This window comes from Aquila chrysaetos, chromosome 3 (genome assembly GCF_900496995.4).
Source record: "Aquila chrysaetos chrysaetos chromosome 3, bAquChr1.4, whole genome shotgun sequence".
Taxonomy (NCBI): Eukaryota; Metazoa; Chordata; class Aves; order Accipitriformes; family Accipitridae; genus Aquila; species Aquila chrysaetos.
Window position 1 is genome coordinate 60,669,908 of NC_044006.1, and position 24,538 is coordinate 60,694,445.

General features: G+C 37.9%; 3 protein-coding genes across 8 annotated transcripts in view; 2 read left to right on the forward strand and 1 right to left on the reverse strand.

Annotated features, from left to right (window-relative positions):
• LOC115339504 (amyloid beta precursor protein binding family B member 1 interacting protein) overlaps window positions 1-4,993 on the forward strand; it is a 72,336-nt gene extending 67,343 nt beyond the window's left edge. For both annotated transcript variants that reach the window (XM_030009578.2, XM_030009576.2), the window contains exon 14: window positions 650-4,993. In XM_030009578.2, the coding sequence (XP_029865438.1) occupies window positions 650-1,183 (534 nt within the window). In that variant the 3' untranslated portion in view covers window positions 1,184-4,993. The remainder of the gene's footprint in view (window positions 1-649) is intronic.
• The window catches only part of LOC115339506 (protein adenylyltransferase SelO-like), a 34,933-nt gene that overhangs the window by 618 nt on the left and 9,777 nt on the right, over window positions 1-24,538 (reverse strand). For 2 of the 5 annotated variants that reach the window (XM_030009595.2, XM_030009593.2), the window contains 11 exons: window positions 23,357-23,426; window positions 22,650-22,722; window positions 21,821-21,904; window positions 19,635-19,764; window positions 18,923-18,967; window positions 18,754-18,835; window positions 18,572-18,664; window positions 15,470-15,549; window positions 14,552-14,595; window positions 8,156-8,235; window positions 7,716-7,820 (listed from right to left, as the gene is read on the reverse strand). In XM_030009595.2, the coding sequence (XP_029865455.1) occupies window positions 7,716-7,820; window positions 8,156-8,235; window positions 14,552-14,595; window positions 15,470-15,549; window positions 18,572-18,664; window positions 18,754-18,835; window positions 18,923-18,967; window positions 19,635-19,764; window positions 21,821-21,904; window positions 22,650-22,722; window positions 23,357-23,426 (886 nt within the window). Of the gene's footprint in view, window positions 1-5,214; window positions 7,821-8,155; window positions 8,236-8,801; window positions 8,940-14,551; window positions 14,596-15,469; window positions 15,550-18,571; window positions 18,665-18,753; window positions 18,836-18,922; window positions 18,968-19,634; window positions 19,765-21,820; window positions 21,905-22,649; window positions 22,723-23,356; window positions 23,427-24,538 lie in introns of those variants that run through there. The other 3 variants (XM_030009594.2, XM_030009596.2, XM_030009597.2) reach the window with 3 other exon arrangements.
• The window catches only part of PDSS1 (decaprenyl diphosphate synthase subunit 1), a 44,723-nt gene continuing 33,560 nt past the window's right edge, over window positions 13,376-24,538 (forward strand). Inside the window, exon 1 of the mRNA XM_030009601.1 lies at window positions 13,376-13,383. The gene's annotated coding sequence lies outside the window, so the exon portion shown is untranslated. The remainder of the gene's footprint in view (window positions 13,384-24,538) is intronic.

Consider the following 24,538-nt stretch of genomic DNA (forward strand, 5'->3'; position numbering starts at 1 on the left):
ATGTCACACCATGCTGCAGAGTGCTGGGGACAGTGAATCCGGACATATAAACTTTAAATTCCCAAATCTCTCCACCTTATTCCCAGTTCACTGCTGTTGTGTCTAATAAGTTTGGCAGGGATACGTGACTTCATTATTTTAGCTTTATCCAGAGATCCAGCAGTCACAGCTAGAATAGGAGATGGAGGTACAATGGCGATGAGAGCCAAAACTACTCTGCTTTTTATGTTCTCAAATCTTGCTCAGTATTTTTGGATGTAAAAACACAGCACAGATCTTTTTTTTAAGTCTTCATGTTCTCAGGGAATGAACAGCAGGGTGGAACATCAAGAAAGTATCTTTAATGTCTTACTAACTGCAATTCTTTGAAATTTTAAAAGCACTCATTTTCTGAGGACAGCACTCGAAGAAGCACTATGAATACTGTCAATATGGAGGTTTCCACTGTCAAAGCTCTGTGGGCAGCTCCCGAAAGAAAACAAAATACTATTTGCACTCTTTAGACAAAATGTATTCTACTTCATTTTGCTGTCTGTCTACTGTACTCTTCTCATACATTTTCACATCTTTTCACTGTTCTTAGGCATTGGCATTAGTTTACACATGCATTGACTGTGTCTTGTCCTTTTATTCCTTCTCCTTATTAAAGGCTAAGTCAAATAACGTCAGTGCGCCTGGCCTGGCACAGTCGGTGATGAGGCCACAGAAATACCAGAGTAGGGGGAACTCACTGCAGCCCCCTCCTCCACCTGAAAGGCGGTCATCTGCTATTTCTGTTTCACCAATTCTACCCTCCAAAATCAAACGAGACAGCGGCGTTTTCCTAACAGATCCAGACAGCTTTCCAGCACCACCACCTACATTGAAGATTGATTTTCCACCACCACCACCACCATCTGATTTCTGTGAACCTCCTCCTGATTTTGTGCCTCCACCACCACCAGCATCCAGCAGCGGTAATGGAGACCTGCCATTACCCCCTCCACCTCCACCTGTCTCCAGTAAGCCACCACCTCCGACAAAGAAACCTGTGCCACTTCCTTCAAAAAGGCTAGAAAACACAGGACAAGCTGGAGAGCCACGGTCAGCTGGGCCACCTCCAATAGGGGGTGGAGGCAAGCAAGCAGATTTCATGTCTGATCTAATGAAAGCTCTTGAGAAGAAAAGGGGCAGCAGCTCCTGAACTCTGGGAGCAGGTGGACTTCAAGCCATAGCTGGTTTTGTGAGGCATCATGGAAAGTTGTGCTGGGTCAGGCTCCTCCAGGAGGAATTCTCCTTCAGAGTTCCTCCTGGGGGTCTAAAGAAGTGAGGTGGAGTGCCCTCTGTCCCCCACTTTGTCCCTATAACCTGGTCCGTCTCCCCCCCCCCCCCCCCCCCCCCATATTAACTACCATTCCAGCATCAAGCCGAGGTAAGAAGTGGCTGTAGAGTCTTGCTTCACTCCATCAGGACAGCCAGGGATGGTGAAGCAGCACTCGCAGAGCCAGCCAGTGAGTGAAGTGCATCTTCTCTGGCTGCCTCTCTAGTAGGATTGGAGCTGAAGGAAAAAATACAGCAATGTTCTTGTGTGAATGTTAAGAAGTGGGAAGATTCCTTTTCACAGAATTCCCCTTAAAATTTCTTTTATCAGAAAACCCTCAATTGTGTTTTTTTTTTAAATAATAAGACCCCAATTTCTTTTTCAAAAATAGTCTGTCTTAAAAAGTAAAACCTCAGCTAGATTATTCTGAGATGCAAGGCAGGACCAGAGCCATTTCCAGACAGTGTCACCCCAAATGTTATACACTCCTGTTTCCGTATGCAACTCCAGTCATACCTGTCAGCACTCAGTTGCTGCCTTTAAATCTGGTTTATTTGTTTAATCTTAAACAAAGAAAAAATTTTATTTTGAAATCTTGTGTGCTTCTCTTGGTAAGCAGGGATTTTTTTCCTGTTGATTAACATTTGTCTTCAAACTGTACCTAGTAATAGTCTGTCTTCTGAAAGCCTTTGTAATTATCTTGTACCTGATATGAATGTCTCCTCCTACATTTTTTTTTCATTTGTTCTCTCATTTTAGTTCTCTGTTGTTCATTTAGGCAGCATTCATTATTAGTTCTCAAAAATAGCTTCTATTTTATATCTACACAAAGTGTCATAGTTAATGAACAGGCATTTTACTGGCAATTGGTACCACTTCAACTATTTTAAAGAGTTTTTGCCTATACTTTCTAGTCTTTATTTTTATTTCTTCCAGTCTTTGCCTCTTCTCATGCACATGATCTTCTAAGATACCATAAATAATACATTTCTGTATTTTGCAATACAAATAGCATAAAAAGCAAAGTGTGCAGTCTAAATAAATACATACGAGCAGCTGGCAGAGGAGGGGATGAGAGCACTGCTGTTTGTCAAAATGGAGTCCTAGGTCAAGAAGTGGTGGTGGGAGGCAAGGGAATGACAAGCTGGTGGCAGTGCCACGGCCTAGGAAAGTTTTGGGTCATCTCTAGTCTTATTTTGGCTTAAAGTTGGTGTGTCAATACCCATGTACCTGCATAACAGCCTAACAGAAATGTGAAGGTTATAACCACATCTTTATAAAGTGCCTTTCCTTTTGAAATTACTACCTTTTTTTTTTTTAAGCTGAAAACAATAATGATGTTATGAACCACATGCATTTCTTCCTGCCACTGAAATGATTTTGCTTTAAACACTGTGGTAAAGCCCACAGCTGTGTCATTTCTAGCGGAAGAAGTGGCTGCTTGAGGCAGACCAATAAATGCATCTGTATGTGGGCAAAGGCAGTTGTGGTTAGTATTCCTCCCTAGTTTTGAGCTTGAAAAAAAATGTAAAAGCATTTTAATTGCAAGGTTTTACAAGATCGTATGTGTGAGAGATGGTAAAGAGCGAGATACATATATGCAGAGGTGGCGGAGACTTGGGGCATTGCCTGCCGGGCCCGCTGTTTGAGCATAGACAAGGAGCATTAAAAGTCTGTTGATGCTATGGTTTAAAGGAGGCCCACCCCCACAGCAGTATGTCACACCACATGTTCCCATATTGACCCCACTCCCTGGTGGGGTCTTTGGTTTAGGTCAATTATTTGACCACTCTGGAAGAGGTAGGGAACTTTTTTGGCTCTCTGAGGTCATGCAGGTATATCAGGCTACTGAGGCCTGGCCTTCACCTCGACATGCCTTGCAGTCTCTGCGCTGACCGACATCAATGACAACATTGTCAGTAGAGTCCGAAAGTGTAACACTAACCGAGGCAATCGCTGGCTGTTACAGCCCCACGTCACCTCAGAGTTCCAGACCCTTATCTTCCACATTGTCTGCAAGTTCACAGCACAACGGGCCACCCTTTTATCCAAGTACGGACAGCAGTGCTGGCTGGCCCATCTCGCTTTTGTTCAGGTGGTTCCTGCTATGTTTTGCACATTTTGATGGCTGCATAAGCATAGTCCTCCATAAGACAGCAAAGACCAGGACTTTGCTATGACAAAGCACAAACCACGAGCACTCAGGATCAGGGAGCCAGAGCTGTGACAAGTTGGGGCAATGCAAGGCAAAACATGCCCATCTCAGTACTAGGAGGAGCAGGTGGTACCTGGTCAAAGCAGTAGAAGCGAAAGGACAGGCCCTTGGAAGGAGCCAACATGGAGGGTGGTGATGGACACAAGAGGAACTTGGGGTTGCTTCAGCTGGGGAAGTGCCAGATGAGTCACTAAAAAAAGTTTGTGATGTCCCGCAACTTAATCTGTTTTCAGATGCGACAAGTTGAAGCTAAAGGATATTTTTCCTGCAGTAATCATGCCCATCCCCAGAGTTACTCAGGTGTAGCCATGGGACAACCGCTCCCTGTTTCCTCCTTCCTTTCTTTGGTTTGTCAGCGGTGTAAGCATTGGAAGAGTAGTTAAATCTCACATCAGGGATATGGGGACGGTGGGATGTCTTATGACTGCTGTTAACCATTTCTTTGCTCTGCACCCTATGGTTGAGGAGCTATCATTGCTAGCAAGATGATTCAGCTTGTACACCTCTGTCTTTACTGCTAAGTAAAAGAAGATGAGGATGCAAGCTTGAGCGCTGGCCTAGTGCTCACCCGTACTGCCAAAGCGGGCCTAAGCACAGTCCCAGGCGCAATTCAAGGAACTGCCTAGGCCAGGAACCATTCCCAGAAGACAACATGGACAAGTCTAAAGCAAGTTTCACTCCCCGTACAGAGATCCCTTGTGGTGCAGATGTGGCCAGTTAGGGAACCAGTCTGTGGGCCAAGGGACTAGTTCCTGGCCCTCTTACTTACCAATACAGTACAGATCCCATGCAACTCTTGCTGGTCTTCTAGCCCCCTTGCTTTCACTGAACTGAGCAAAAAGCTCATCAAGAGAACTATGTTCACCACTAACACAAATGTTACCTAGAAACTTTGAACTCACATGCTAGAACATTCAAAAGGTATCTCATCATCTCTGAACAGCCAAACTGAGAAATGCTCTCAAAACCAGTGCAAGGCTTATAAGCTCAGTACAAGCTTTAGTTCCAACTGCAGGAGAAAAAATACTAACTAGCTAAAGGTAGGAGGGTTAAAACTAGGGCTTAAAAAAAAAAGGGGGGGGGGGGGGATATTAATGTTTCCCAGTTGCTTTCCATATGTAACTGAGGTAAGCATTATGCAAAAATCACTGAATGATAAAGAGCTGGGTATCATTTTCTGACAAGGTATTAGGAGTGCTCATCTTCAACACGCTTACGTGACAACTGCCTGCTATCCAACTATTTTTAAATCAAATTAATTTTCTTCTATGAATTATACACTCAGCATCAAAATAAAGCAGAACATGTCCTTAGAAAAATGATGCACAATAAGCTAGTTTCTGTGAATTCACGAAGCACTAAGACTTCTACATGGATTTCTTAGCAGTCACTCTTCTCACCAGAAGTCTCAGCCTCCTGCCCTGTTTCCTCCCTTCTCTTTTGTTACGGTACAATAAACTCACATTTTATACATTCTACATCTGCAGTCAGTTGTAACTCATGCACTTAATCTTACACAAAAGAAAAAGTTGAGCTTTCTTCGACACAAAAAGAATCAAAGCCTACAGATAACTCCAGAAATCAATTAAAATGCTGTGATGATTAGACCTCTATCAACTATTTTGTGTATGTACATAGTTGCATTGAATTTCTGAAATGTAAGTATTCAACTCTCCATTCAAAGAACAGAACTACCATCTTAATGATACACAATTATCTGGCTTTATTTGGTACAAAAAAGATGCTGCAAAATACAAAAAGATCTTCCTTTCCAAGACTGTAAATCAAAGTATTTGTAAGAAATAGAAATGAATCCTTTCACCTCTTGCTAATCTATTGCCATATGAAATAATTGTCTTATTCCTGTAGATCATGGTAGTATGTACATTACTAGAGATTACAGTATTTTAGTCCGAAAAGATCTGAAATTGCAGCATGTTATTTTTAACCTTTCTCCATACCTCAAGTGGAAGGAGTCTCAGCAGCTGTCGTCTTCTTTGGGTTCTTATGTCACTGATACGGAAGAAGGACCTACTTCAAGCGACCACGTTTCCATCAGTCCTTAGGATTAGAAAGGTTAGAGTCATGTGGAAAAGTCCACGTGTGGGGGATCAACGCTGCTGCTGCCCCTCATAACTGTCCTCTGATACAGAAAGAGGACAAGAGTACAACTAAACAACTGCTTGATTACCAGCCACGGTATTTTTTATTCCCCATCTGCTCTTGCATCACTGCTGTGTTTATGTAACGTGAAGGAAGAGGCAGCTCTGGAACCACAGGTGGAAGCCAATGATTTTGGGGAATATATCATGAAACACAGTATTAATGCTTACATTGTCATAATAAAACCATAATGATTAAAACCTAGAAGCGGAAAGGGAGGTGGTATAAAATGCTGAGCATGATGTGGCTCATTACTTTTACAAAACATAGTTAAAAGGTAGTGTTGAGAACTATTCATGTGTTTTTCACGCGCTCTTTGTCAGGCACTTTGAGAGTGGAAAAGTAGAAACTTAAATGGATCATGTGGCAAAACTACAGAACAGAACTATTATTTATCAGTGATTATTGACAGTCTCACAGTAACTGGGAAACACACAGGTTCTGTTTGAGGGAGACGCGCAGAACAGAAGAGATTCGTATCGTTAATACTTAGGAATTCTCATGGTCTTGCGGAATATTCTAAGGCAGTTTGATCACCATTAACAGTCAGTACTGACTATTATGAGATCAGAATAGTTACTAAAAACAGGCACTATAAACTGCATGGTAAAACTAGGGGAAAAAAATAATGGAGATTTGCTTTCACGTAAATCAAGGAAAGAGGACATGAATGAGTCCGTGGATGAACTCCTGGAGGAGAGATGTAGTTGACCTACTCTCTGCAGCCAGAGGAATATGTGAAACCATTCAAATATTTTTTAGTCACTGAAACTTTCTAATAATGTAAATTTTTTTCCCCACTAACTATATTTCTAGAAATAGATTTGTGAAATGCTAATTATAGCCTCTATTTCAGAATCAAGTGGCACTCAAATTTGGAGATTCTAAAACAATCCATTTTGGATTTGGGAAGAGACAAGGTAATGTCAAGAAGTAACAAAGCCCCCAGATAAGTGATTTTTGCTGTAAATTTTCTAGCATAACATTGGACCTGATTGCTTATGTATTAATTTTGGCATAATTACACACTAAGTTTTGTGATGTGGAATTGGAATATCAAACAAGGATAAATAACAAGACCCAGGACTCAAAGACTAGTCTCTCTCTGTCACTTAAAGGACTTCTGTGTAACAGCTTCAGGTGATTTTTAAATACTTTCCTTGCAAGGTTTTTGTTAGTCCCTTACAGCATCAGGTGGCTGGATACAAAAGGTATATTGACCTGACTACGTATGTAGCGAGATCTTCCAAGAAAGTCCTTTTCCATGTCCAACCAGTGAAAATTTCCTGAGGCATTATATGCACGCACCAACAATCTTTCTGCTACTATCAAAAGATACACTTTCAAAGAGCAGTGGGCCAGGCTTGAGAGGCACCTGACACCAGCAAAGATGCCAAAATTTATTTTTGGGCAAGTCACTCCAAAGACAGACATCTTTGCTCACTATTTAATTGAATTTCCTTTAAATCTTTGTTGGCAGTTTAATGGGGCAAAACAAGGTCAAAAAGAGAAAAGGTGGCAAGGTCTAAGTGTAAGACGATCCTCTGTTCCAACTCTGCAAAAGACTTAATAACATTTATGTCTTCAGAATACAGTTATATTTGAACAGTGTGTAACAGCAAGGAGAACATTCATCAACATACTATATGATTAAAACTAGCTTAGATGGATTTTAAATTGACCAACCATTGAGACCCACCTGATCAGCCATGAATTCTGAGAGTTTAAGTGTGACAGTTTGGCAGAACTTAAATATTGGGACTGAAATTAATGCACAGCTCAATATGAAGGGCAGAGTTATAAATGCCAATATAACATGCTGATGCAAGCATACATAGTGGTCCATTTCTTTAATCATTAGACTTTGTAAGTTGGTCAAGACCTTGTCTTGCCTAGCAGAGTAGCAGATTCCAGTCCACAAAGTATGAGGGAGAGAAGTTCCTGTGGCTTGATCCATTAATCCTATTTGAAGGCCTGAGCTTCGACCCTGATCATTTTTCTCGCTCGTTCAAATTTCTCTCAGGATGAACAGCTTACTTTAAGATCCTTGGCCCAAGCTGGGGGGCGCAGGGAGTAGCCTGCTTTCTCTGCAGCCTGCTGTCTCTGGAAGGGATGTTGTAAAATCTGCTGTAGGAGTTGAACCTGGAAGCAATTAAAATGGGTAAGTTTTTATACAAAATGTTTTCCTGCAAACAAGAAAAGTCTCTGGCACTTCACATTATGCACCCTCCTGGCTCCAGAAACTATTCCATGAGTTGCTTACAATTATTAGTACTACTATTAATATAGTCACTACTATTTATAATTAATACTATTAATAGTTTTTTTAATATTTTTAATGGTAATTGGTAGTAGATTAGTACAATGTTGGTCAAAGTGTAAGATAGGTTCAAAGTGCAAATGCCATTTGCATTAACAGTTTTGCCAATTATGCCAATTATTAATAAATATGTCAAGAAAGAAAGAAACAATTTTACCTCTGAGAAATCATTCAAATTAGCTTTTTGCACTGCTGATTCTGCCATCCAATTCCTAAGTATGTATCTAGGATTAACAGCTGAAACCAAAAGTAAATAGTGTTAAATTCAGTTAGACATATTCAACAAAAGCAGAAGAGTCATTGAAATGTGTCATTGAAATCTTCCAAGGAGGTTTAATTTGCAGACCAAGAAAAAAAATGCATAAAAAGGAAAAGGAATTAATCGATCTATTTATTTTTATGAGCTACTAAAAGAATTTTTTTAAACTTGCACAATCAGTAATGCCAAAGTGCTAAACAAAAATTAGAATAGTATAGAACATCATATTGATACACAAAGTATTTCCTGTTATGAACACCAGCAGACTTTTCAAATGTGATTAGTTTACCATGACCTAAGTTCCTGCCACATTGTTAGAAAGTGTATTTCAATGTTGTCAGTACATTCCTGGAGATCATAAAAATGTGTATTATATTATTCAATGAAAAAAGGAATTCTTGAGATATTCACTGAAGTATATGGACTTAGATATTCCTTCTTCTGTATCATATATCAAAAGTTTGGCCATAAAAGCCTTTAATGTTGGATTTCAGCTGTATTTTTTAGAAACTACTTTTTCAACTTTGTAATTCCCTTTAGTTTCCTGGGAGGAGGGGGGTCCACAGTTTTTTCCACAACTGTCTGCTGTGTCTTCTTGGAAACACCTGTGACAGCTGCACTGCTTCTCTGGCATGTTCCAGGCTGATTGTGTCTAATTAGTGGTAGGGAGATTGTAGGGACACTGAAAATGAAACTGCTGAATTAGTAACCCAGGATGTATCTTACAGGACAGCAACTAACAACTCATGAAAGGAGTTTTGTCAAACTGTATGCCAAGGACAATTCTCACAAGCACACATGGCTTTTATTATCAATTTTTTAGCAGATAACGTCAACACAACCCTTACTTTTGCTCTGCAATTAAAACCTAGGATTCTGCTTCACAAAGTTTTCCCTTTCATTAATGATCAAAACAATGTTAGAGAGTAATTGTAACAAACATTTCAAGCCTGCATTTTAAATCTTAATTTGACATTGGTCTGCATATTTTCCCAAATTCAGTAGCTGATTATTACCTGAAGAGATTAATCAGTGATACCAGAGGCATTATCAGCCATGGACTTGAAACCAAAAGTCTGCAATTTACGGACATACACAAACTTCATCTGTTCCTTCCCTTTCCACTGATGTCCCAGTAGGTTTTATATGAATAAATTTTAGTTCAAACCTCATATTTTATATAATATATTTCTTTCAAAAAACCCATGTAGCTTTATAAAATATTCTTACAAATACTCTTACAGCATATTTGAAAGAGGATATTAGAGAAAGCAGAGTATTCATCAAAATCACTATCCCAAATTTCCCCTCTACTCAATTCCTCTAATCAATTAGTTATGATGTTACTTTATTTACAAATAATAAATTATATTAGGAGGAGGATGATCGGAGACAATATTTTGGATAAAAGCATTAAACTTAATCTATTCCATTTCCCAATTCACCCTGTTCTTGCATCTCCTTGTACTGCTTCTTCAGCTTGCAAACGTAGCTTGTTTATCCTAGCTGACTACCAAGACAACTGATATCTTTGAGAAAAGCTGTGACTGGATCCTCCTAAAGTTCTGTGGTCAGACAGACAATCACAGGACTTTATTCATATTTAAGAGCTCCCCATACAGAATTATTGACTAGCACAGTGAACAGACTTCTCTGTAAAAAGCACTGCTGCTAAAAAGCATCATTTAACCAGCTAACAAACTAGAATTTACTGAAGCTATGTAATCAGTGAAACAATACTTGCATGATTATTTTACGTATCACAATACAATTAAATTCTTTATGTTTGGAACTGAATGATAGCCATTTTAAACCACAAGCTTTGACATACAGCAGCATTGCACAAAGCGTCTTTATGTTATTTAGAGAAGTAAAGGACAAAAAACCCCAATCACTCTATGCTGTTAAGTGCTGAATTCTGATCACTCATGTTCCTGCCAGGAGAGAGAAGGTAAGAAGCTCTCTTACAAAATCAGAACACGGGCTGAAACCAGAAGCATCTCAGATGGCACTGCCACTCCCTCCTTTATAAAAGCTGCCCAGGTAACAACTTTCCAGCACAATGTCCAGGTGTTGACTTCCATGAGAATGAAGACTGAGATGCAATCCCTCCAGATACAGACATTCTTCTTTTTCACATTACCGCTTTTCTGTATGTACTTATATATGCTAAACAAAGGCCAATAAATACAACTGGCTATTTGGAACCCTGATAACCTCTACATAGTCATAAGAACACCCTGCCCGAACTGCTAAAAAAATAGTGGTTTTCCCACTTGGCAGTTTGCTCTGGCCAAGTATTTTACTTCATCCAGTAAATGGATTTTCAATAGTAAAGTGTGATAACAATATAAAAAGAAAATTTAAATGGTGGAGAAGTTAACATATGACTCATACAAAAAAAAGGTAATTCACATTAAAACCATGACTCATATTAGCAGGAGAATATTCGTCCCAGAAATATATTCTTAACAATTGCAAATTGACAAGTTTCACAGTGACGTTAAAAATATCTGTAATTAACACAAGTGACAAGATAATTATGAGAGAATAAGACAAGCCAGATAAGAAAAGGACAAAGCAGAAGAAATTTTGTGCCCTTATGAGCATTTCATGATCTGGTCTACATTTTTTTTTTACATGTTTCTTTTATAAAGAAATACAATGATAGACTTGTATGGGGATTTGAATTGTCAAAACTTTTTGATCAACTCCTAAGGAACTATGTTTAGGCAGTACAAGATAAAGTGCTACTAAGGACTAAAAACTAAATGAAGAGAGAAAAAAATAAACAGAACGAATAACTGATCAACATGAAATGCTTCAAGGTAATGTACTTTGGGACATGAGATATTTTACTAGACTTACTAATGATGAGGGAAAGGTCATGAATAATGAGGTGATAATGGCAATATATTCAAGGTCAGTCAACTAAAGACAGCAATAAGAAATCTAGTGGGACTTACCAACCCATATAAAAATCTAGAGAGCCCTGACAGTTTTGTCTAACTGAAATGCTGGGTAAAAATGCATAGCTGACCGAGTTGAGCCCGATTTGTGCTGCAGTTGACAAGGGACAAGGGACAGCTGTTAAAAGCAAATACTTAAAACTTTTAAGAGATCACAACGGGCATCCAAGAGATCTATTTAAATGTAAAGGAGAACAACAACAAAAAGCTCTGTAAGAAACTTCAGTCACACTGTAATATGGAGAAGCTAGCAAAAATATAACAAAGTTTATTTATTTTAAAAGGAAAATAAAATTTTAAATGAAACAATAACAAATTAATATCGGTAGTCTGTTAGGAGTATCTGCTGGCTCTGCTGTATGAATATATTGTGATGACCAGTTATATGGAAGAAAACTGACTTAACCATGAATCTTTGCATATCAAGTTTTGGACTGCTACGAAAACTGAGAGCACTAGCACAAGTGTAGTCCTGGAGGCAAGACCTTTTCCCTGTTTTGCTATCTCCTGTACTACATGATCCTCTGAGATATGTGTACAAAATCACAATGCTGCTTTGCAGAAGATCATCCCCAAACGGAGATCCTTTCTGACTTGGAATAAAACCTCAGAAATGTCATAATCTTCTCTAAAATCAGATTAAAAAACCAGAAATATAAGCAGTGTGTTTAGACAGTTTTCAGCATTAAATTTTAGCTGAGGAAAACAGGGGAGCTCAAACCCTCAAAACAGTAGTTGAACTAAGAGCCTCAGAGTCCCACAGTTGAAACTTCTTCGCCCTACCAAAATATAAATAATAAACCAAATCTTTCTTCTTGGTAACTGTTTTCATATCAACTTTCTAAAAATCCATGTAAAATTGTAAGAAGTCTTCTTAAAAATGGATGGAGCCTTGGTTGGAAAATGTGGATGCAAACTTGAAGGTCCATGTGATGATACTTTGTGCCCTATTGTAGTTTTTACTGTCTTATCACTGAAACTCGGTCTATCTCCTGCCATTTTCCTACTAAATCAATTAAAGCTTTTGAAGAAAGTGGCCAATCAATATCTAACAAAAGAGTACAGCCATTTCCATTAGAAATGAGAATAAAACACCCTGCAAAGCAGCTTAACACTGAAGCATGTAATACCTCATGCAGAATTTGATCAGATCCTCCATTTCCTTCACTCCCTTTTGTCCAGAGATTTTTAGTTGCTCATTAAAAAAAAAACAAAACCAAAACCATTTTGTATTTAGAATAACTTGGAGAATTAAAGTACCCTCCTTTCATGACTAGATAGTCCTTTCAGAAGTAAGGATTTTTTCCTCCAGATGCAGAAAAAAAATAAGTGGGGGCCTTTCAGAAACCTGAATTCTTTATAACATGTAGAAAGGTTTTGGACATATTTGAACACTCAGACAAATCTTAGTCCATTGAGCTAGTACAGGATGCCTACCAGAATCTTCCTGATGTTATCAAGGGTTCATCACTGGAGAACAATGTTCTTCTTAGCAATGCAAACTGACACATTCACAAACTGCTAAAGGAAGGAAGTACAGATCAAGGAAAAGATGTTGCTTGCACTCAGGAAGAGCAGATATAGCAGAAGAGGAAGGGCACCTCTCACAAGGAAATAAAATCCTAGGGGCCCTTTCAGGGAGCACCCTACTTTGCAATGAAGAGTTGCAACTTGGGGAGCAGCCAGCGCACATCCATAATTTCAAGACAGTAAGGTGAAGCCCCACTTGAAACATGACAAGATACAGACAACCATGTTCCCATGGGCCAGTAATTCTTAAGTTCTTAAAGGAAATCAAAAGGAAAAAAAATTAATCAAGTCCACAAGCACCAAAGCATAGAACAAGCTGGAGGCCTGGCATCTCTTGAGCGCCCAAATGGAAATTGTAAAAAAGGGGGTTAAAAAAAAGAGACAAAATAAATTCAAAATGTTAAACAACAAATAAGGGAAAGAAAAATAAACAAGTAGGTAAATGAGGACTGATATGGAATAGACCATAGCTGGACAGCTGAGTTGGATTGCTTCTGTGTCTATATTCACATACAGTGTGACACAGGTCAGAGCAGCCTTTGTGGATACCGGTAGGAAAAGCCTTCTTCATGATGTCGTCACCACTTGTGATTTCAATCACCCAAAATATGAACAGACATGTGCTCTGTCCTTCAAAACCAGCAGAATCTAGAGAAGAGCAACTTGGACTAATAGTTGTGATGCATTTCCATGATCTCACACTCAGGCCTCGGTCAACTGGTAAGACTATGACTATATTCACAACAGAAGGTGTTTGGGCCAGACCAATTAATTCATAAATGTGGACAATTAAATTAAGGATTTTTTTTTTTTTTTAAGGAGGGAAAAGGGAGGATACCTAAAGAGGAAGAGCACCTCATCGTAGCCAAGGAACATCTTGATCATTTAGCTTATATAAAAAGTACATATATATTCACAAGTCTAGCCATACACATGTGGCTAGATTCTAATCACATGATGGGGTGAAACCAGAGATAGCCACTATGAATGTATAGTATTACAAGATTTGCAGGAGTGTAATGAGAGAGTTTCTCCTCTTTGTTGCAAATATTCTGATAAAGAAATCAAAATTTAATCACATAGAAGAGTTAGGTTTGATTAAGAAGTAAAATGGTGAAGCATAATGTATAGGATTGTTAAGTTTGAAATGTAGCCATAGAAACTTTAGGAACTGTGTTATGTGTGACTATAGGAACCTTAATATTGTTGAAGTTTGAAATAGCTAACCATAGAAACTTCACCAGGGAGCTACTGGTTTTTCTATGTTTTGTTTCAAGAAACTAAGGAAACTGTCATGGACACCAGTTATGCTGCTTGGAAACCCCTTACCCTTCCCATCTCGATTTGAGTATCGAAGATTCCAATCAGTAGAGCTAAGTGAAATTGACCAATGATTGTTTTTAAGTAAGAATATTGATAAGGTTATATAATCAAAGCAACAATCATTATAAAGGTTAAATTTAAGAGCAAGCGTAGTATGCATTTTTATGAAAAGAGCTTATATAACAATGACCTGACAGAAAAAGTCTATAAAAACTGATGGATTTTGATACTAAGTTGGACGTGCCTTTGGAGGAGCGATCCCCCGCATCCCCAGTGCTGCAATAAACGAAGTGCCTGCTTCTTAACTTCACATTAGTGTTAAGGAGTTTTATTCCGGATTTCGGTAACATCTTCAGAAAAACAATACATTTTAGTTCTTCTTAAAAGGAAAATAACTAACACTGAAGAAACCTATGTAAATAGATAGGTGCCATCTCCAAGCATAGGAATTCTTTTGTATTGTTTTACTCACTTGTCATTCTTGTTCTTCTCTTGGTGTCTGAATCACCCTTGTTACTATACATGGAAAACAAATCAAAAGAAGAAAAAGAAAGTGCTTTAGCTAATGAGGGTTATACTTATTTATTTTTAGAAATATTTTATTTGACTTTCATTAAAATTATTAAGTGTTCTGGTTTTGTGTTCAGTGGAAGCAGGTCTGAATCTCTAAGAACTATTAGACTTGGAAAAAACTGCCCACTTTCTTGTAGGTTTTGTATCTTGTATTGATTTTTTTCCCTAAGAATTGTATTTACCAACTAAAATTTCCAAGTACCTGACATGTACTTCTTTTCACTACTATCAGCCATGCATACCATACATGACTAAGAAACACGCTACATTCTTTATTGATTTAAGACAAAAGAACTGGTTGGAAGTTCTAACATGCATGTCCCTATCTATGCAACACCAGCGGTTTCCAAACACTGTCTGTGTATTCACTATTGTTCAGCTTCCACCCCCTGTGATCCTAAAGCCATATTATTACATAGTAAAAAAATATATGTATTACCTGTAATGGAACACTATTCATTCCTATGTATTTGCAAAGCCTGACTTTCAGGTTCTTGGACTGAATCTGTAGTACTGGTATTTTAAGAAAAATTATTAACCAAAGAAATCGGTTGCTCAATGAAAGACAACAAACACAGACCACTCCTCCCATGTCATTTTTATGTACCTGTGTGTTAAAACAGAACTACAATAGTAATGATTATGGAATCTAGCACAATCTAGAACCATAATGATAAAAAAGGCATATGAAACTATGTTTGAGGCAGTTTACCAGACCCACTAAAGATTATGGAAAATCACTGCAGATTAAAGTTGCCTGCTTCTGGCAAATACACACTTTGTGTTATTTTTACACTTGAAACTGCATCAGACTTACCGATTTAATCTTAAGAGGTACATAGTAACCCATTCTGAAAATAACTTGTGTTTACCCAGATCCTGCAGAGCCCAGAACTCCTAAAGAGAAAGAAACAGTTAATGGCAGGTAATCGGAATTTTGCTCCTGTTAAGCAAAAAACAAAGTAAGCAAATGAATATTAAAAGGATACGAGGGAAATGTATCATGACCCTTCAAGGAATTTTCTCTAAAAAAATTCTACTAATATCTTCTCCTCTGCATGTAAATTATTTCTTTTTGCTAGCATGATACATCCATATTAATCTATCACTGTTATGGCAAATTCTATCTAAACACCTCCAACACTTCACCCCTATTTTTCCTTGGCTTATTGTCTGACCTCTTTTATTTTTTAGGCTACACAACTACAGGTTTTACTCTCTTCTGAGTTTTGTATGTGGACCAGATCTATTTGTAGAGACCTTTTTTTTTTCCCAAAAAAATTGTGGAATAAGGGAAATATATTGATAAAGAAAGATATGGTCTGGAGAAAAAGGGAAACTTAAGGCAACAGGAATAGAAGGAGACTGAGGAGAAGAACAGAGATAGTAGGAGAGGAAGAAGGGAGAGGAGACAGAACTTGGAAAAGGCAAACAGAGGGAAACCAGAGCTTGGCGTTACTGCCTCCAGTGCTAAACAGCAACCACAAACTAGGCTTCCGTAGCTGACTACACTGAGCTAACAGCTGCTTCATATTGCTCAGTTGAGAGAAAGTAGCCAAAGCTCACAGACAAAAAAAAATGAACTTCAGAGAAAGAACAGGTTAGAAAGAAATGGACATAGATAAAAGCAGGTAAACAGCAGATACACAAGAAAAAAATGGGCAAAAGTTAAGTAAGGGAAATTAAAAGCAAGAACAAAACAAAGTTGTGATCACATCTGTGGTTTTTTAAAGGAATGGCAGTCAAAAAATATAATGAAAACCACATCTGAGTATAAAAATGAGTTAAAATTACAGAAGTGACTAAAAGCTGAGGGTCGGGCAGGTGGATAACAGGAGAATGTGAGAATTAAGCATTTGTTCAAAGACATGCAGGTTTCAGCTGCTTTAGGAGGAATTTCAGAATGTTTCTAGTTAGTACTAAATGTAAGCACTCCTGCAGTGTTGCCAAAGGGTTCTGGCATTTTTAGGTCAATTTTGGTTTGCAGCTGAAAAAAACCTGTAAGTGATCTACAAACCAATATGAAAACTTACTTTGCTATTGACAAAGTATTAGTGTGTGAATAAACAGCAGATGAAATTACTTCAATATAAAAAAAAAAAAATCTTTAAAAAAATCAAACTTTTTACCAGCATAAAACTGTACCAAAAATCAGTTTTGGGACTCACAATTTGTGGGCTAAATCATTTCATTGTGTGGAAAAAAAAAGGTCAGCTACTACCAACTGAAGGCTGCAAATGACCCTCAGTGTAGTAGTAGTAGGGTCACAACTACACCGTGATTGTTAGTTCCTCAGCCTGCACCTTCAAAGAAGGGGAGATGGAGTTGTAATAAATGCCACTACTGCAGGAGCCTGCGTGTGGCGCCATACTACATGAGGGTGGCTTCTGTTCTTCCTATCGCATGTAGGCCACTAAGAAATGGAAAAATCCCTTGTATTCTATGACAAACGTACCTTCTCTTACAAACACACCCATCATCTTACCACCTCACCTGTACAAATGATTAATTCCACAGCTACAGCTCTTTGTATTTTTGTTGCTTACCACTAGAAAATCTCAACTTTTAAACTATTAATGGCTTTAAGCTCATAGAAAAAGTCAGGTTAGACCTCTTACTTAAGAAAACAAGGAAAAACAAAGAATTTGGTCAAAATCACTTAATTATCTAGGACACAGCTGGAAAAAGAAACAGTAAACTGCTCATTTTCATTCTATGCTTTACACACAGTCATTCTGCTCCCTAAAACAACCTCCTAAGTCCACCTGCTCTCATTTTAAATTAGATTCAAAGACAAAGAGAAGTAAATCAGAAGTTACAGAAAGGCAATGAAGTTTCCCAGGCAAAGGGAACAATATTCCTCACACGGAAAAGGCACTGGATCAAAAAAAAAAAAAAAAACCAACCAACCAAACAAACAAAAAAAGTCCTTCTGGCTCTTGCAAAAAGGTTTCCTTTTTTCCTTTCCAGATCAGGTACTTACAAACTTTCTTTTCAGAATTTCCCCTCTACATTCTTATCCAATTATTATTTGCCTAGCATCTCACTCCAGTTCAAACATTTCAGCCATATTTCTACTTCTAAAGATTGCACTACATCCAGGTAAGAAGTTTATCTCTTTTATTTTAATACTCTCATCTCTTTTATGATTAGACTTGGTCCTGAAGAATAACTTTAGGCTGAGTTAGCAGCAACACAGGATGGGATAGCAGGCTGAGCAGGACACAATGACAAAATGTATTCCAGTGCTTTAAGCTACATTTAGAACTGATCTTATGCCCAAGGAAGGGCAGAGGCCACTATGGACTGAAATTCTAGCAAGAGTTTATGATGAGATGGGATCTCACTTGTCATTAGATACTGGACAAGCTGATGAGCCCGAGAGCAGATATTTAGGTCACCTGGTAAACCCAAGTTAAGAATAGTTTGATCGACCCGAGGTTGAAATTTTCCTTATGAGCCCTGTCCAACTTCATTTGTGTCTTATGGAATACTATCAGAAGGTATTCTTAAGCAAAACAAACAAAAAGAGGGGGCAGAAGGAAGGAAAATTCTTTCTACTAGACCTTAATCTTAAATGTGAAGAAAATCACATTCTCACCTGTGTATGAATATTTATGACTACTCATATTAGACCTGTACCAGAGGCTGGAAATTTCACTTCAGCATGCTACATTAATGTATCTTTCATTAGCCCTCTTTGTTAATGTATCCTTCATTACTAGACATAGGCTTAACATAGGGTGGTAGCATGACACAGATACATTAGTCTCCTGGTCCCTTAATAATGGTACAATGACTCATTTCCCAGGCAAATCATGGCTTGAGACATTCTCTATTACATCAGGGTTATGTCCAACCTGATTTACTCATTTTATATTAAGTATTCCTAAAATTGGGTGCTTGTATTAATTAATACCTCAGGAATATGGAGCTCCTTTAACTGGTCTTCAGTAATTTCACTGAGCTGTCGAAATGTCATTGTAAAATCAGCCTTTGTATCTTCCATAAGCTAGTGAAAAAAGATATTTCTATCAGAGTTTTTAAACTATGGGCTATCAGTCCAGATGTTTGCCAACAAAATTAGCAAAGCAAACTTACTTTTAGGAGGAAAGCAATCAAATAGTTATCATCCTCATTCTCCCCAGGAAGACCCAATTTTGTTTTGAATAGTTCTGTGAAACTGAAGATAGTAACAAAGTAAGGAAATTGTCACATAACATAATTTATAGTATTGTGACTACAAGGTTTGAGCTCTGGAACTGCATACCGGATGTAATAGCGCTCACCATATCCCTCCAAAATCTGGGAAGCTCTGCAAAAATGAAAGAAATGTCAAATTCTGTGGAACTACAATACTACTGTGGGTACAATCCCACTGAACACTAAACAATGAAAACTTCTTCTGTCTGATATCTCACAAACATTGATACTCTGAATCAACTAGGATCTGTAGTGGAGAAAAGACTGAGGGGAAACATTTTAACAGGCTTCAAGCACATAAATAGCTGCTGCAAAGAAGAAAAATACAATGTTCTTCCTTTTCATACTGAGGAAGAAGTCATGTGTTTAAACAGCACAAAAGAAGATTCGTATTAGGAATCTTTACAATAGGGTATTAAAATACTACCTCGTTACTTCAGGAGGATGTATGGTCTTCATAAGTAAGCATCTTAAAGAACAAGCTAGACAAACTTAGAATAGAAAACTACAGGCAAAGGTCCTACCTTAGTGAAAGGAGAATGGACCACACAACATCTAGGACCACCTTCCAGTCATATTTTGCTCTTATTTATGACCAATGAAAACCTTTCTCCCCTCCCTCCAACCTTATTCTGACCAATAATTAATTCAGAATCAATTTCCACTTAGGAAAAAAGATCTTAAAAGCTAATCCCTTTCTTTCCTATGCATATGGTGATTAGAGGGTCTCCCATCTCACTAGTTCTTTTAAGCATTAAGATATTTTAAGGATTACTTACAGCTGCTTTTGCCTGGGATCCAATAAAGGTTTTAGAGCTTGTAACAGCTTGTTCAGATTAAACAGCCCAACATTTGCCTGGTTTCCTATTTTATACCTCCTTTCATCATCAGATGTGTTTGGAACAAAATCTGTTTCAAACAAAACATTACTTTTCCACAACAGAGTAATTACAATAAACAATCAATGTTAAAATATTGTAGTGCATTCATTTTTATACTTACACAGCAAACTAATAAAAGCCCTAAAGCCACTAAATATTTAAAATCAGATCACAAGGATACTTATTTACAGTGATTTAACTCAAGATCTATTATTTGCAAATCTAAGGAGCACATCCTTCACAGACAAGTTCCCATGTGTCACAAGCGACATTTTCCTACTTGAAGATACAAAATAAATTCAGAAGTTTGAACAGAAAAAGACCATTTTTACACTAAAAACAATGTCTTATTCAATGTTTTTACTACATATAGTGCTACTATTTAGCACACAGACTAAGCAAACTACTGTACAACCAGATTCGGGATTTACAAGTATTTTTTGAAAAGTAACCTGTATAAACATGTATTTAAATAAATAAGCCACCTAAGCAAGATTTGTTTCAGTTGTACAAGCAAGATTTATGTATTCACATAAAAATTAGGACTAACATGTTCCAGTAAGCAAATCCATTATTTGGGAGATAGTAAATATCTGCTATGCAAGTTACAGGTATCCAGAAGTAAAATCTATGTACCAGTCTCTGAATAGATGCAGTATGAACCCCTTGCACAGACCAAATGCAGATAAGCTGATCAATGTACAGCATTGCCTGAGTCCTTAGAGGACATTAATAACAAATGAAGCATTAAGGAGGAGACCTGTGACACACCTGTCAGATCTGGTGGTTGGTTCAAATCTGAATTTTAACTCTAAAGCATTTCATCTGGTTCTAGGGTGTATGGGCTCTGGCTGGGATGGAGTTAATTTTCTTCATAGCAGCCTGTATGGCGCTGTGTTTTAGACTTGTGACTAAAACAGTGTTCATAACATGCCAATGTTTTAGCTATTGCTGAGCAGTGCTTGCACAGCATCGAGGTCTCTGTTCGCACACTGCAACCCCAGCAAGTTAGGCTGGGGTGGGCAAGGGGCTGGGAGGGGACACAGCTGGGACAGCTGAGCCCAGCTGACCAAAGGGATATTCCATACCATATAATGTCATGCTCAGCAATAAAAACTGGGGGTAGTTTTTCCAAGGCAGTTGCTGCTTGGGGACTGACTAGGCATCAGTCTGGTGGTGGAAGGTGGTGAGTGATTGCCTTTGCATCGCTTGTTGGTTGCCTCCGCCCCTTTTTTTTTCCCTTCACTTATTCAACTGTCTTTATCTTGACCCATGAGCTTTTTCTCATCTTTGCTTTTCCCATTCTCTCCCGCAACACGCAGCAGGGGGCAGTGAATGAGTGGCTGGTGGGTGCTTAATTGCTGGCTGGGGTCAACCAACCCACCATATAGAGAAAGATCTAAAACCAGAAAAGCTCTGTTTTCTCAGTGCAATAGAAACAATATGACATTTATTCTCATGTGATTTCCTGAATTTGAGGCTGCAGAAAACAAAAAAGATGATAACCACTGCTGGTTCTGAAGCTTACTCAGATGCAACCTCTAAACAATAATCTAATAATATGCATTTATGTACATACTGAACCTATATCTATCAATCCCAGACTGAATGAGTTCATACTTTCAAAGAAAGGTTGCCATGACTGGGTAGGTTTGATTTGTTTTCTTCCAACATAGGATTAGCTGCTGTGACTATAAAGCTAGAGCACGATGCATGCAAAGTTACTGTATAACGCTTTTGCTTTTGGCTGCTTACAGCAATATGCAATTTTTAGTTTTCTAGGTTTCTGTTGTAGCATCTATACAAGTGATGAAGTTCAACTGGAAACATTCTCCTGAAAATGAGTTTAATAGTAGTATTTCATTAACACGACTTTTGGCACTTGACATGCGAACTGTATAGTGTATCATAAAACTGACCTCTGATATAATTTTTTTCCCTAAAACTCTTCAAATGATACAAATGCTTGGGGTTTTTCTGCTAATAATGTTAGGAGTTTTCATGCACATGGAAACTACATAAATTAATGTAAAGAATTTATTTTAAGTAAAAAAACTATATTTAAAAACAGGTGCTACACTCACTTGGGTCATAGGACTCCATAAATCCAAATGGACCATAATCTATTGTTAGGGATAATAAACTGAAGTTATCTGTATTGCACACACCTACAATTAAACAACGAGGAGAAGCAAAAGTTAAAATTCCACCTGAACCCTGCAGCCTCTAGAAAATTTGCTGTGAAATAGATCCACTGAATCTAGAGAACTCTGGAGCAGTTACCTTTCAGAAATCAGACTCTGGAAAATAAACTTGTCTCTCTTACTCTTGAACTGGCATGCATTTTAAGTATGAAAATGAGAAACTCTTCGCTACATTATCTTGTGTCTGGTCTCTATACCTAGGTGGCACTGTTTCCTCTTCTTTTCAGTGCTACACAGTATTGAAACAGCATCTTGCAAATTGGTCATTAGCTGCTTCCTTGCAAGTTGACTGGGTGCTGTATTAGCAAGAGAATGCTATTTTATTTTTCATAATATAAATCTGAAACAAAGGTGGACAGCACTGTATCCTACATACTATAAAAGGTCAGATTTTTATGTAGATGCATCAAATTCAGAGCACTTAAACTTATATAAGACATCAATACATGGTCTTCATACATCAGACTATTTCAATTCTGAGAATTCTTGCTCCCATATTCTTGCTTCTGTCAGATACAGTCATGCTTTGAAAGATAAGAAAGTGCTCCTAACTCTGCTATGAAAAAACTTGTATATTAATGCATAACAGATACTGCTGCAGGCGAAGACATCAGAAGAACTGAAGAACAAAGTGACAAATAAAAGCCATCTTTAAGCATGACTATAAAAAGTCACTCCTGTAAAGCCAATGCCATCTACTGCAGCTTACCATGTGCAAACCCCACAGACATCCACAATGCAATCAGATTTGCAGTCTCTGATACGACTGTAGAGAAAAATTCCTAAAATCAAATACATCTTTTACTTCAAGTCCTCTGAATCAAAAATATTGAATACAATAAATAACATAAACATTTGATTCATTTTAGAAATATGTCATACATTCTATTTTTAAATTTATATCTCTGTCTGTCAGGACTTTTCATGCACATTCTGAATGATGTGACTGCACAATAACCTTATCCAGCAAAGACTATAGTTAAATAAGTACATCCAGATGCCCTAAAAGAAATTAAAAAGTCCAAAACAGAACAAAGACACTATATATACTAGTGTATATATTAGTATGTACTATATATACTACATTTATACTAGAAAAAGCATAATTCATCACTTCATGACCACTGCTAACTTAAAATCTGAGCAGTAAGAGAACAAAAAATAACAGAAAATGGAAGCTTCCCAATAAACATTTCCATAATGAAAAGTGGTGAAGAATGCTCTTACTTGTCTTTGAGGAAAAAAACTTCAAGCAGCAGGTTTTTACTGAAGAGAATTAACAAACTTTCACTAATAAAACCTGGAAGCTTACTTCAAATTGTAAAACCTTTTAAAACTTGAAACTTTGAAAAACTTTGTATAATTTTTGTTCACATGCTTGTGGAAAAAAAAAAACAATTTTTAAAAAAGACTTACCAGATATCTATTTGAATCATTCATGGCTATTGATGGAAAATGTTCCTGGATGATAAAGTCTAGCAATCTTCTGTAATAAAGAGAGGCAGAATTCTTTAAAAATGGTACTTTTAGAACTGATCATTCAAAATTCTTGTTTTCAAACAGCTAAATGCTGATCTACAGCTTGCTGCAAACAGTTACTAGAAAACTCAATCTATTTATTCCAGTGAGTCTTGGGTTAAGCCCTTCCAAATGCTTAGAGATAAAACCTATGATTCCAGTCATAAATATGAGTGGAGACTGCCTCGTAGAGTTAAAATTATTCCCACGTGTTAAACTTCTGGAGCACACCAGGATCTGGTTTCGCATGCAGTAATATTAAGTTTTTAGGGGAAAAAAAAAAGTTTGTGTATCCGAAAAAAACCTTATATGATTACAAGGAATAATTCTACATCAGAATTCTCACAAAGAAAATTTTATGGCTGAATTCTTATGAAGTAGCGTGACTTGCCATAGTAACTGGCCATTCCCAAAACAGTGCTACATAGTCCTACAAGACAGCCTCAGGAAATTGGGACACATGCATTAAAAATTGCAGTGCCTGTCAGATGCAGATCTTTGAAGATCTAAAGCTTCAAAGTAGAGCAGCTGGCACGTAGTACATTTAGGAGCTCCTTGTAGGACCCTCTTGTGGTCAGAGCCAGCCAGGACCACTGGCACAGGAAGCTGTAAGCACCATTTGTACGTGAGGTAGGCAGCCTGGGCAAGGGTTGGACCTGGGCAACGGTTGTTCGGCTACGCACACAAATATCTAGATTTTACCTTCTAATCAGGTTATTAGAGCAAATCACTGAACTGACGTCAAACTGTGATGATTTTATCAGAGTACCTAGCAACCTGACCTTTAGAAGGGTGTCCAACCTATTGCCTCTGAATTTTAGCTGGTTGCTCCAGGACATCCTCTTCCAGGAGGACCTTCTCTGAGGAGGAAGCACAGACAGTCACACCAGCCTTGGCCTGCTCTTGGCCACTCCTTCTGAGGCCCCCTCCAAAACAGGCAGGAAGGAGTTGTCTATGTTGCATGAGTACAAGTGATCTTTACATGCTCCTTAAATCCAATGGGTCATAAACACTTTAATCAAAAAAACCCAAAACAAAACTTAAAATCAGTTCCTTAATTCAATCTTTCAGTTTTACAAC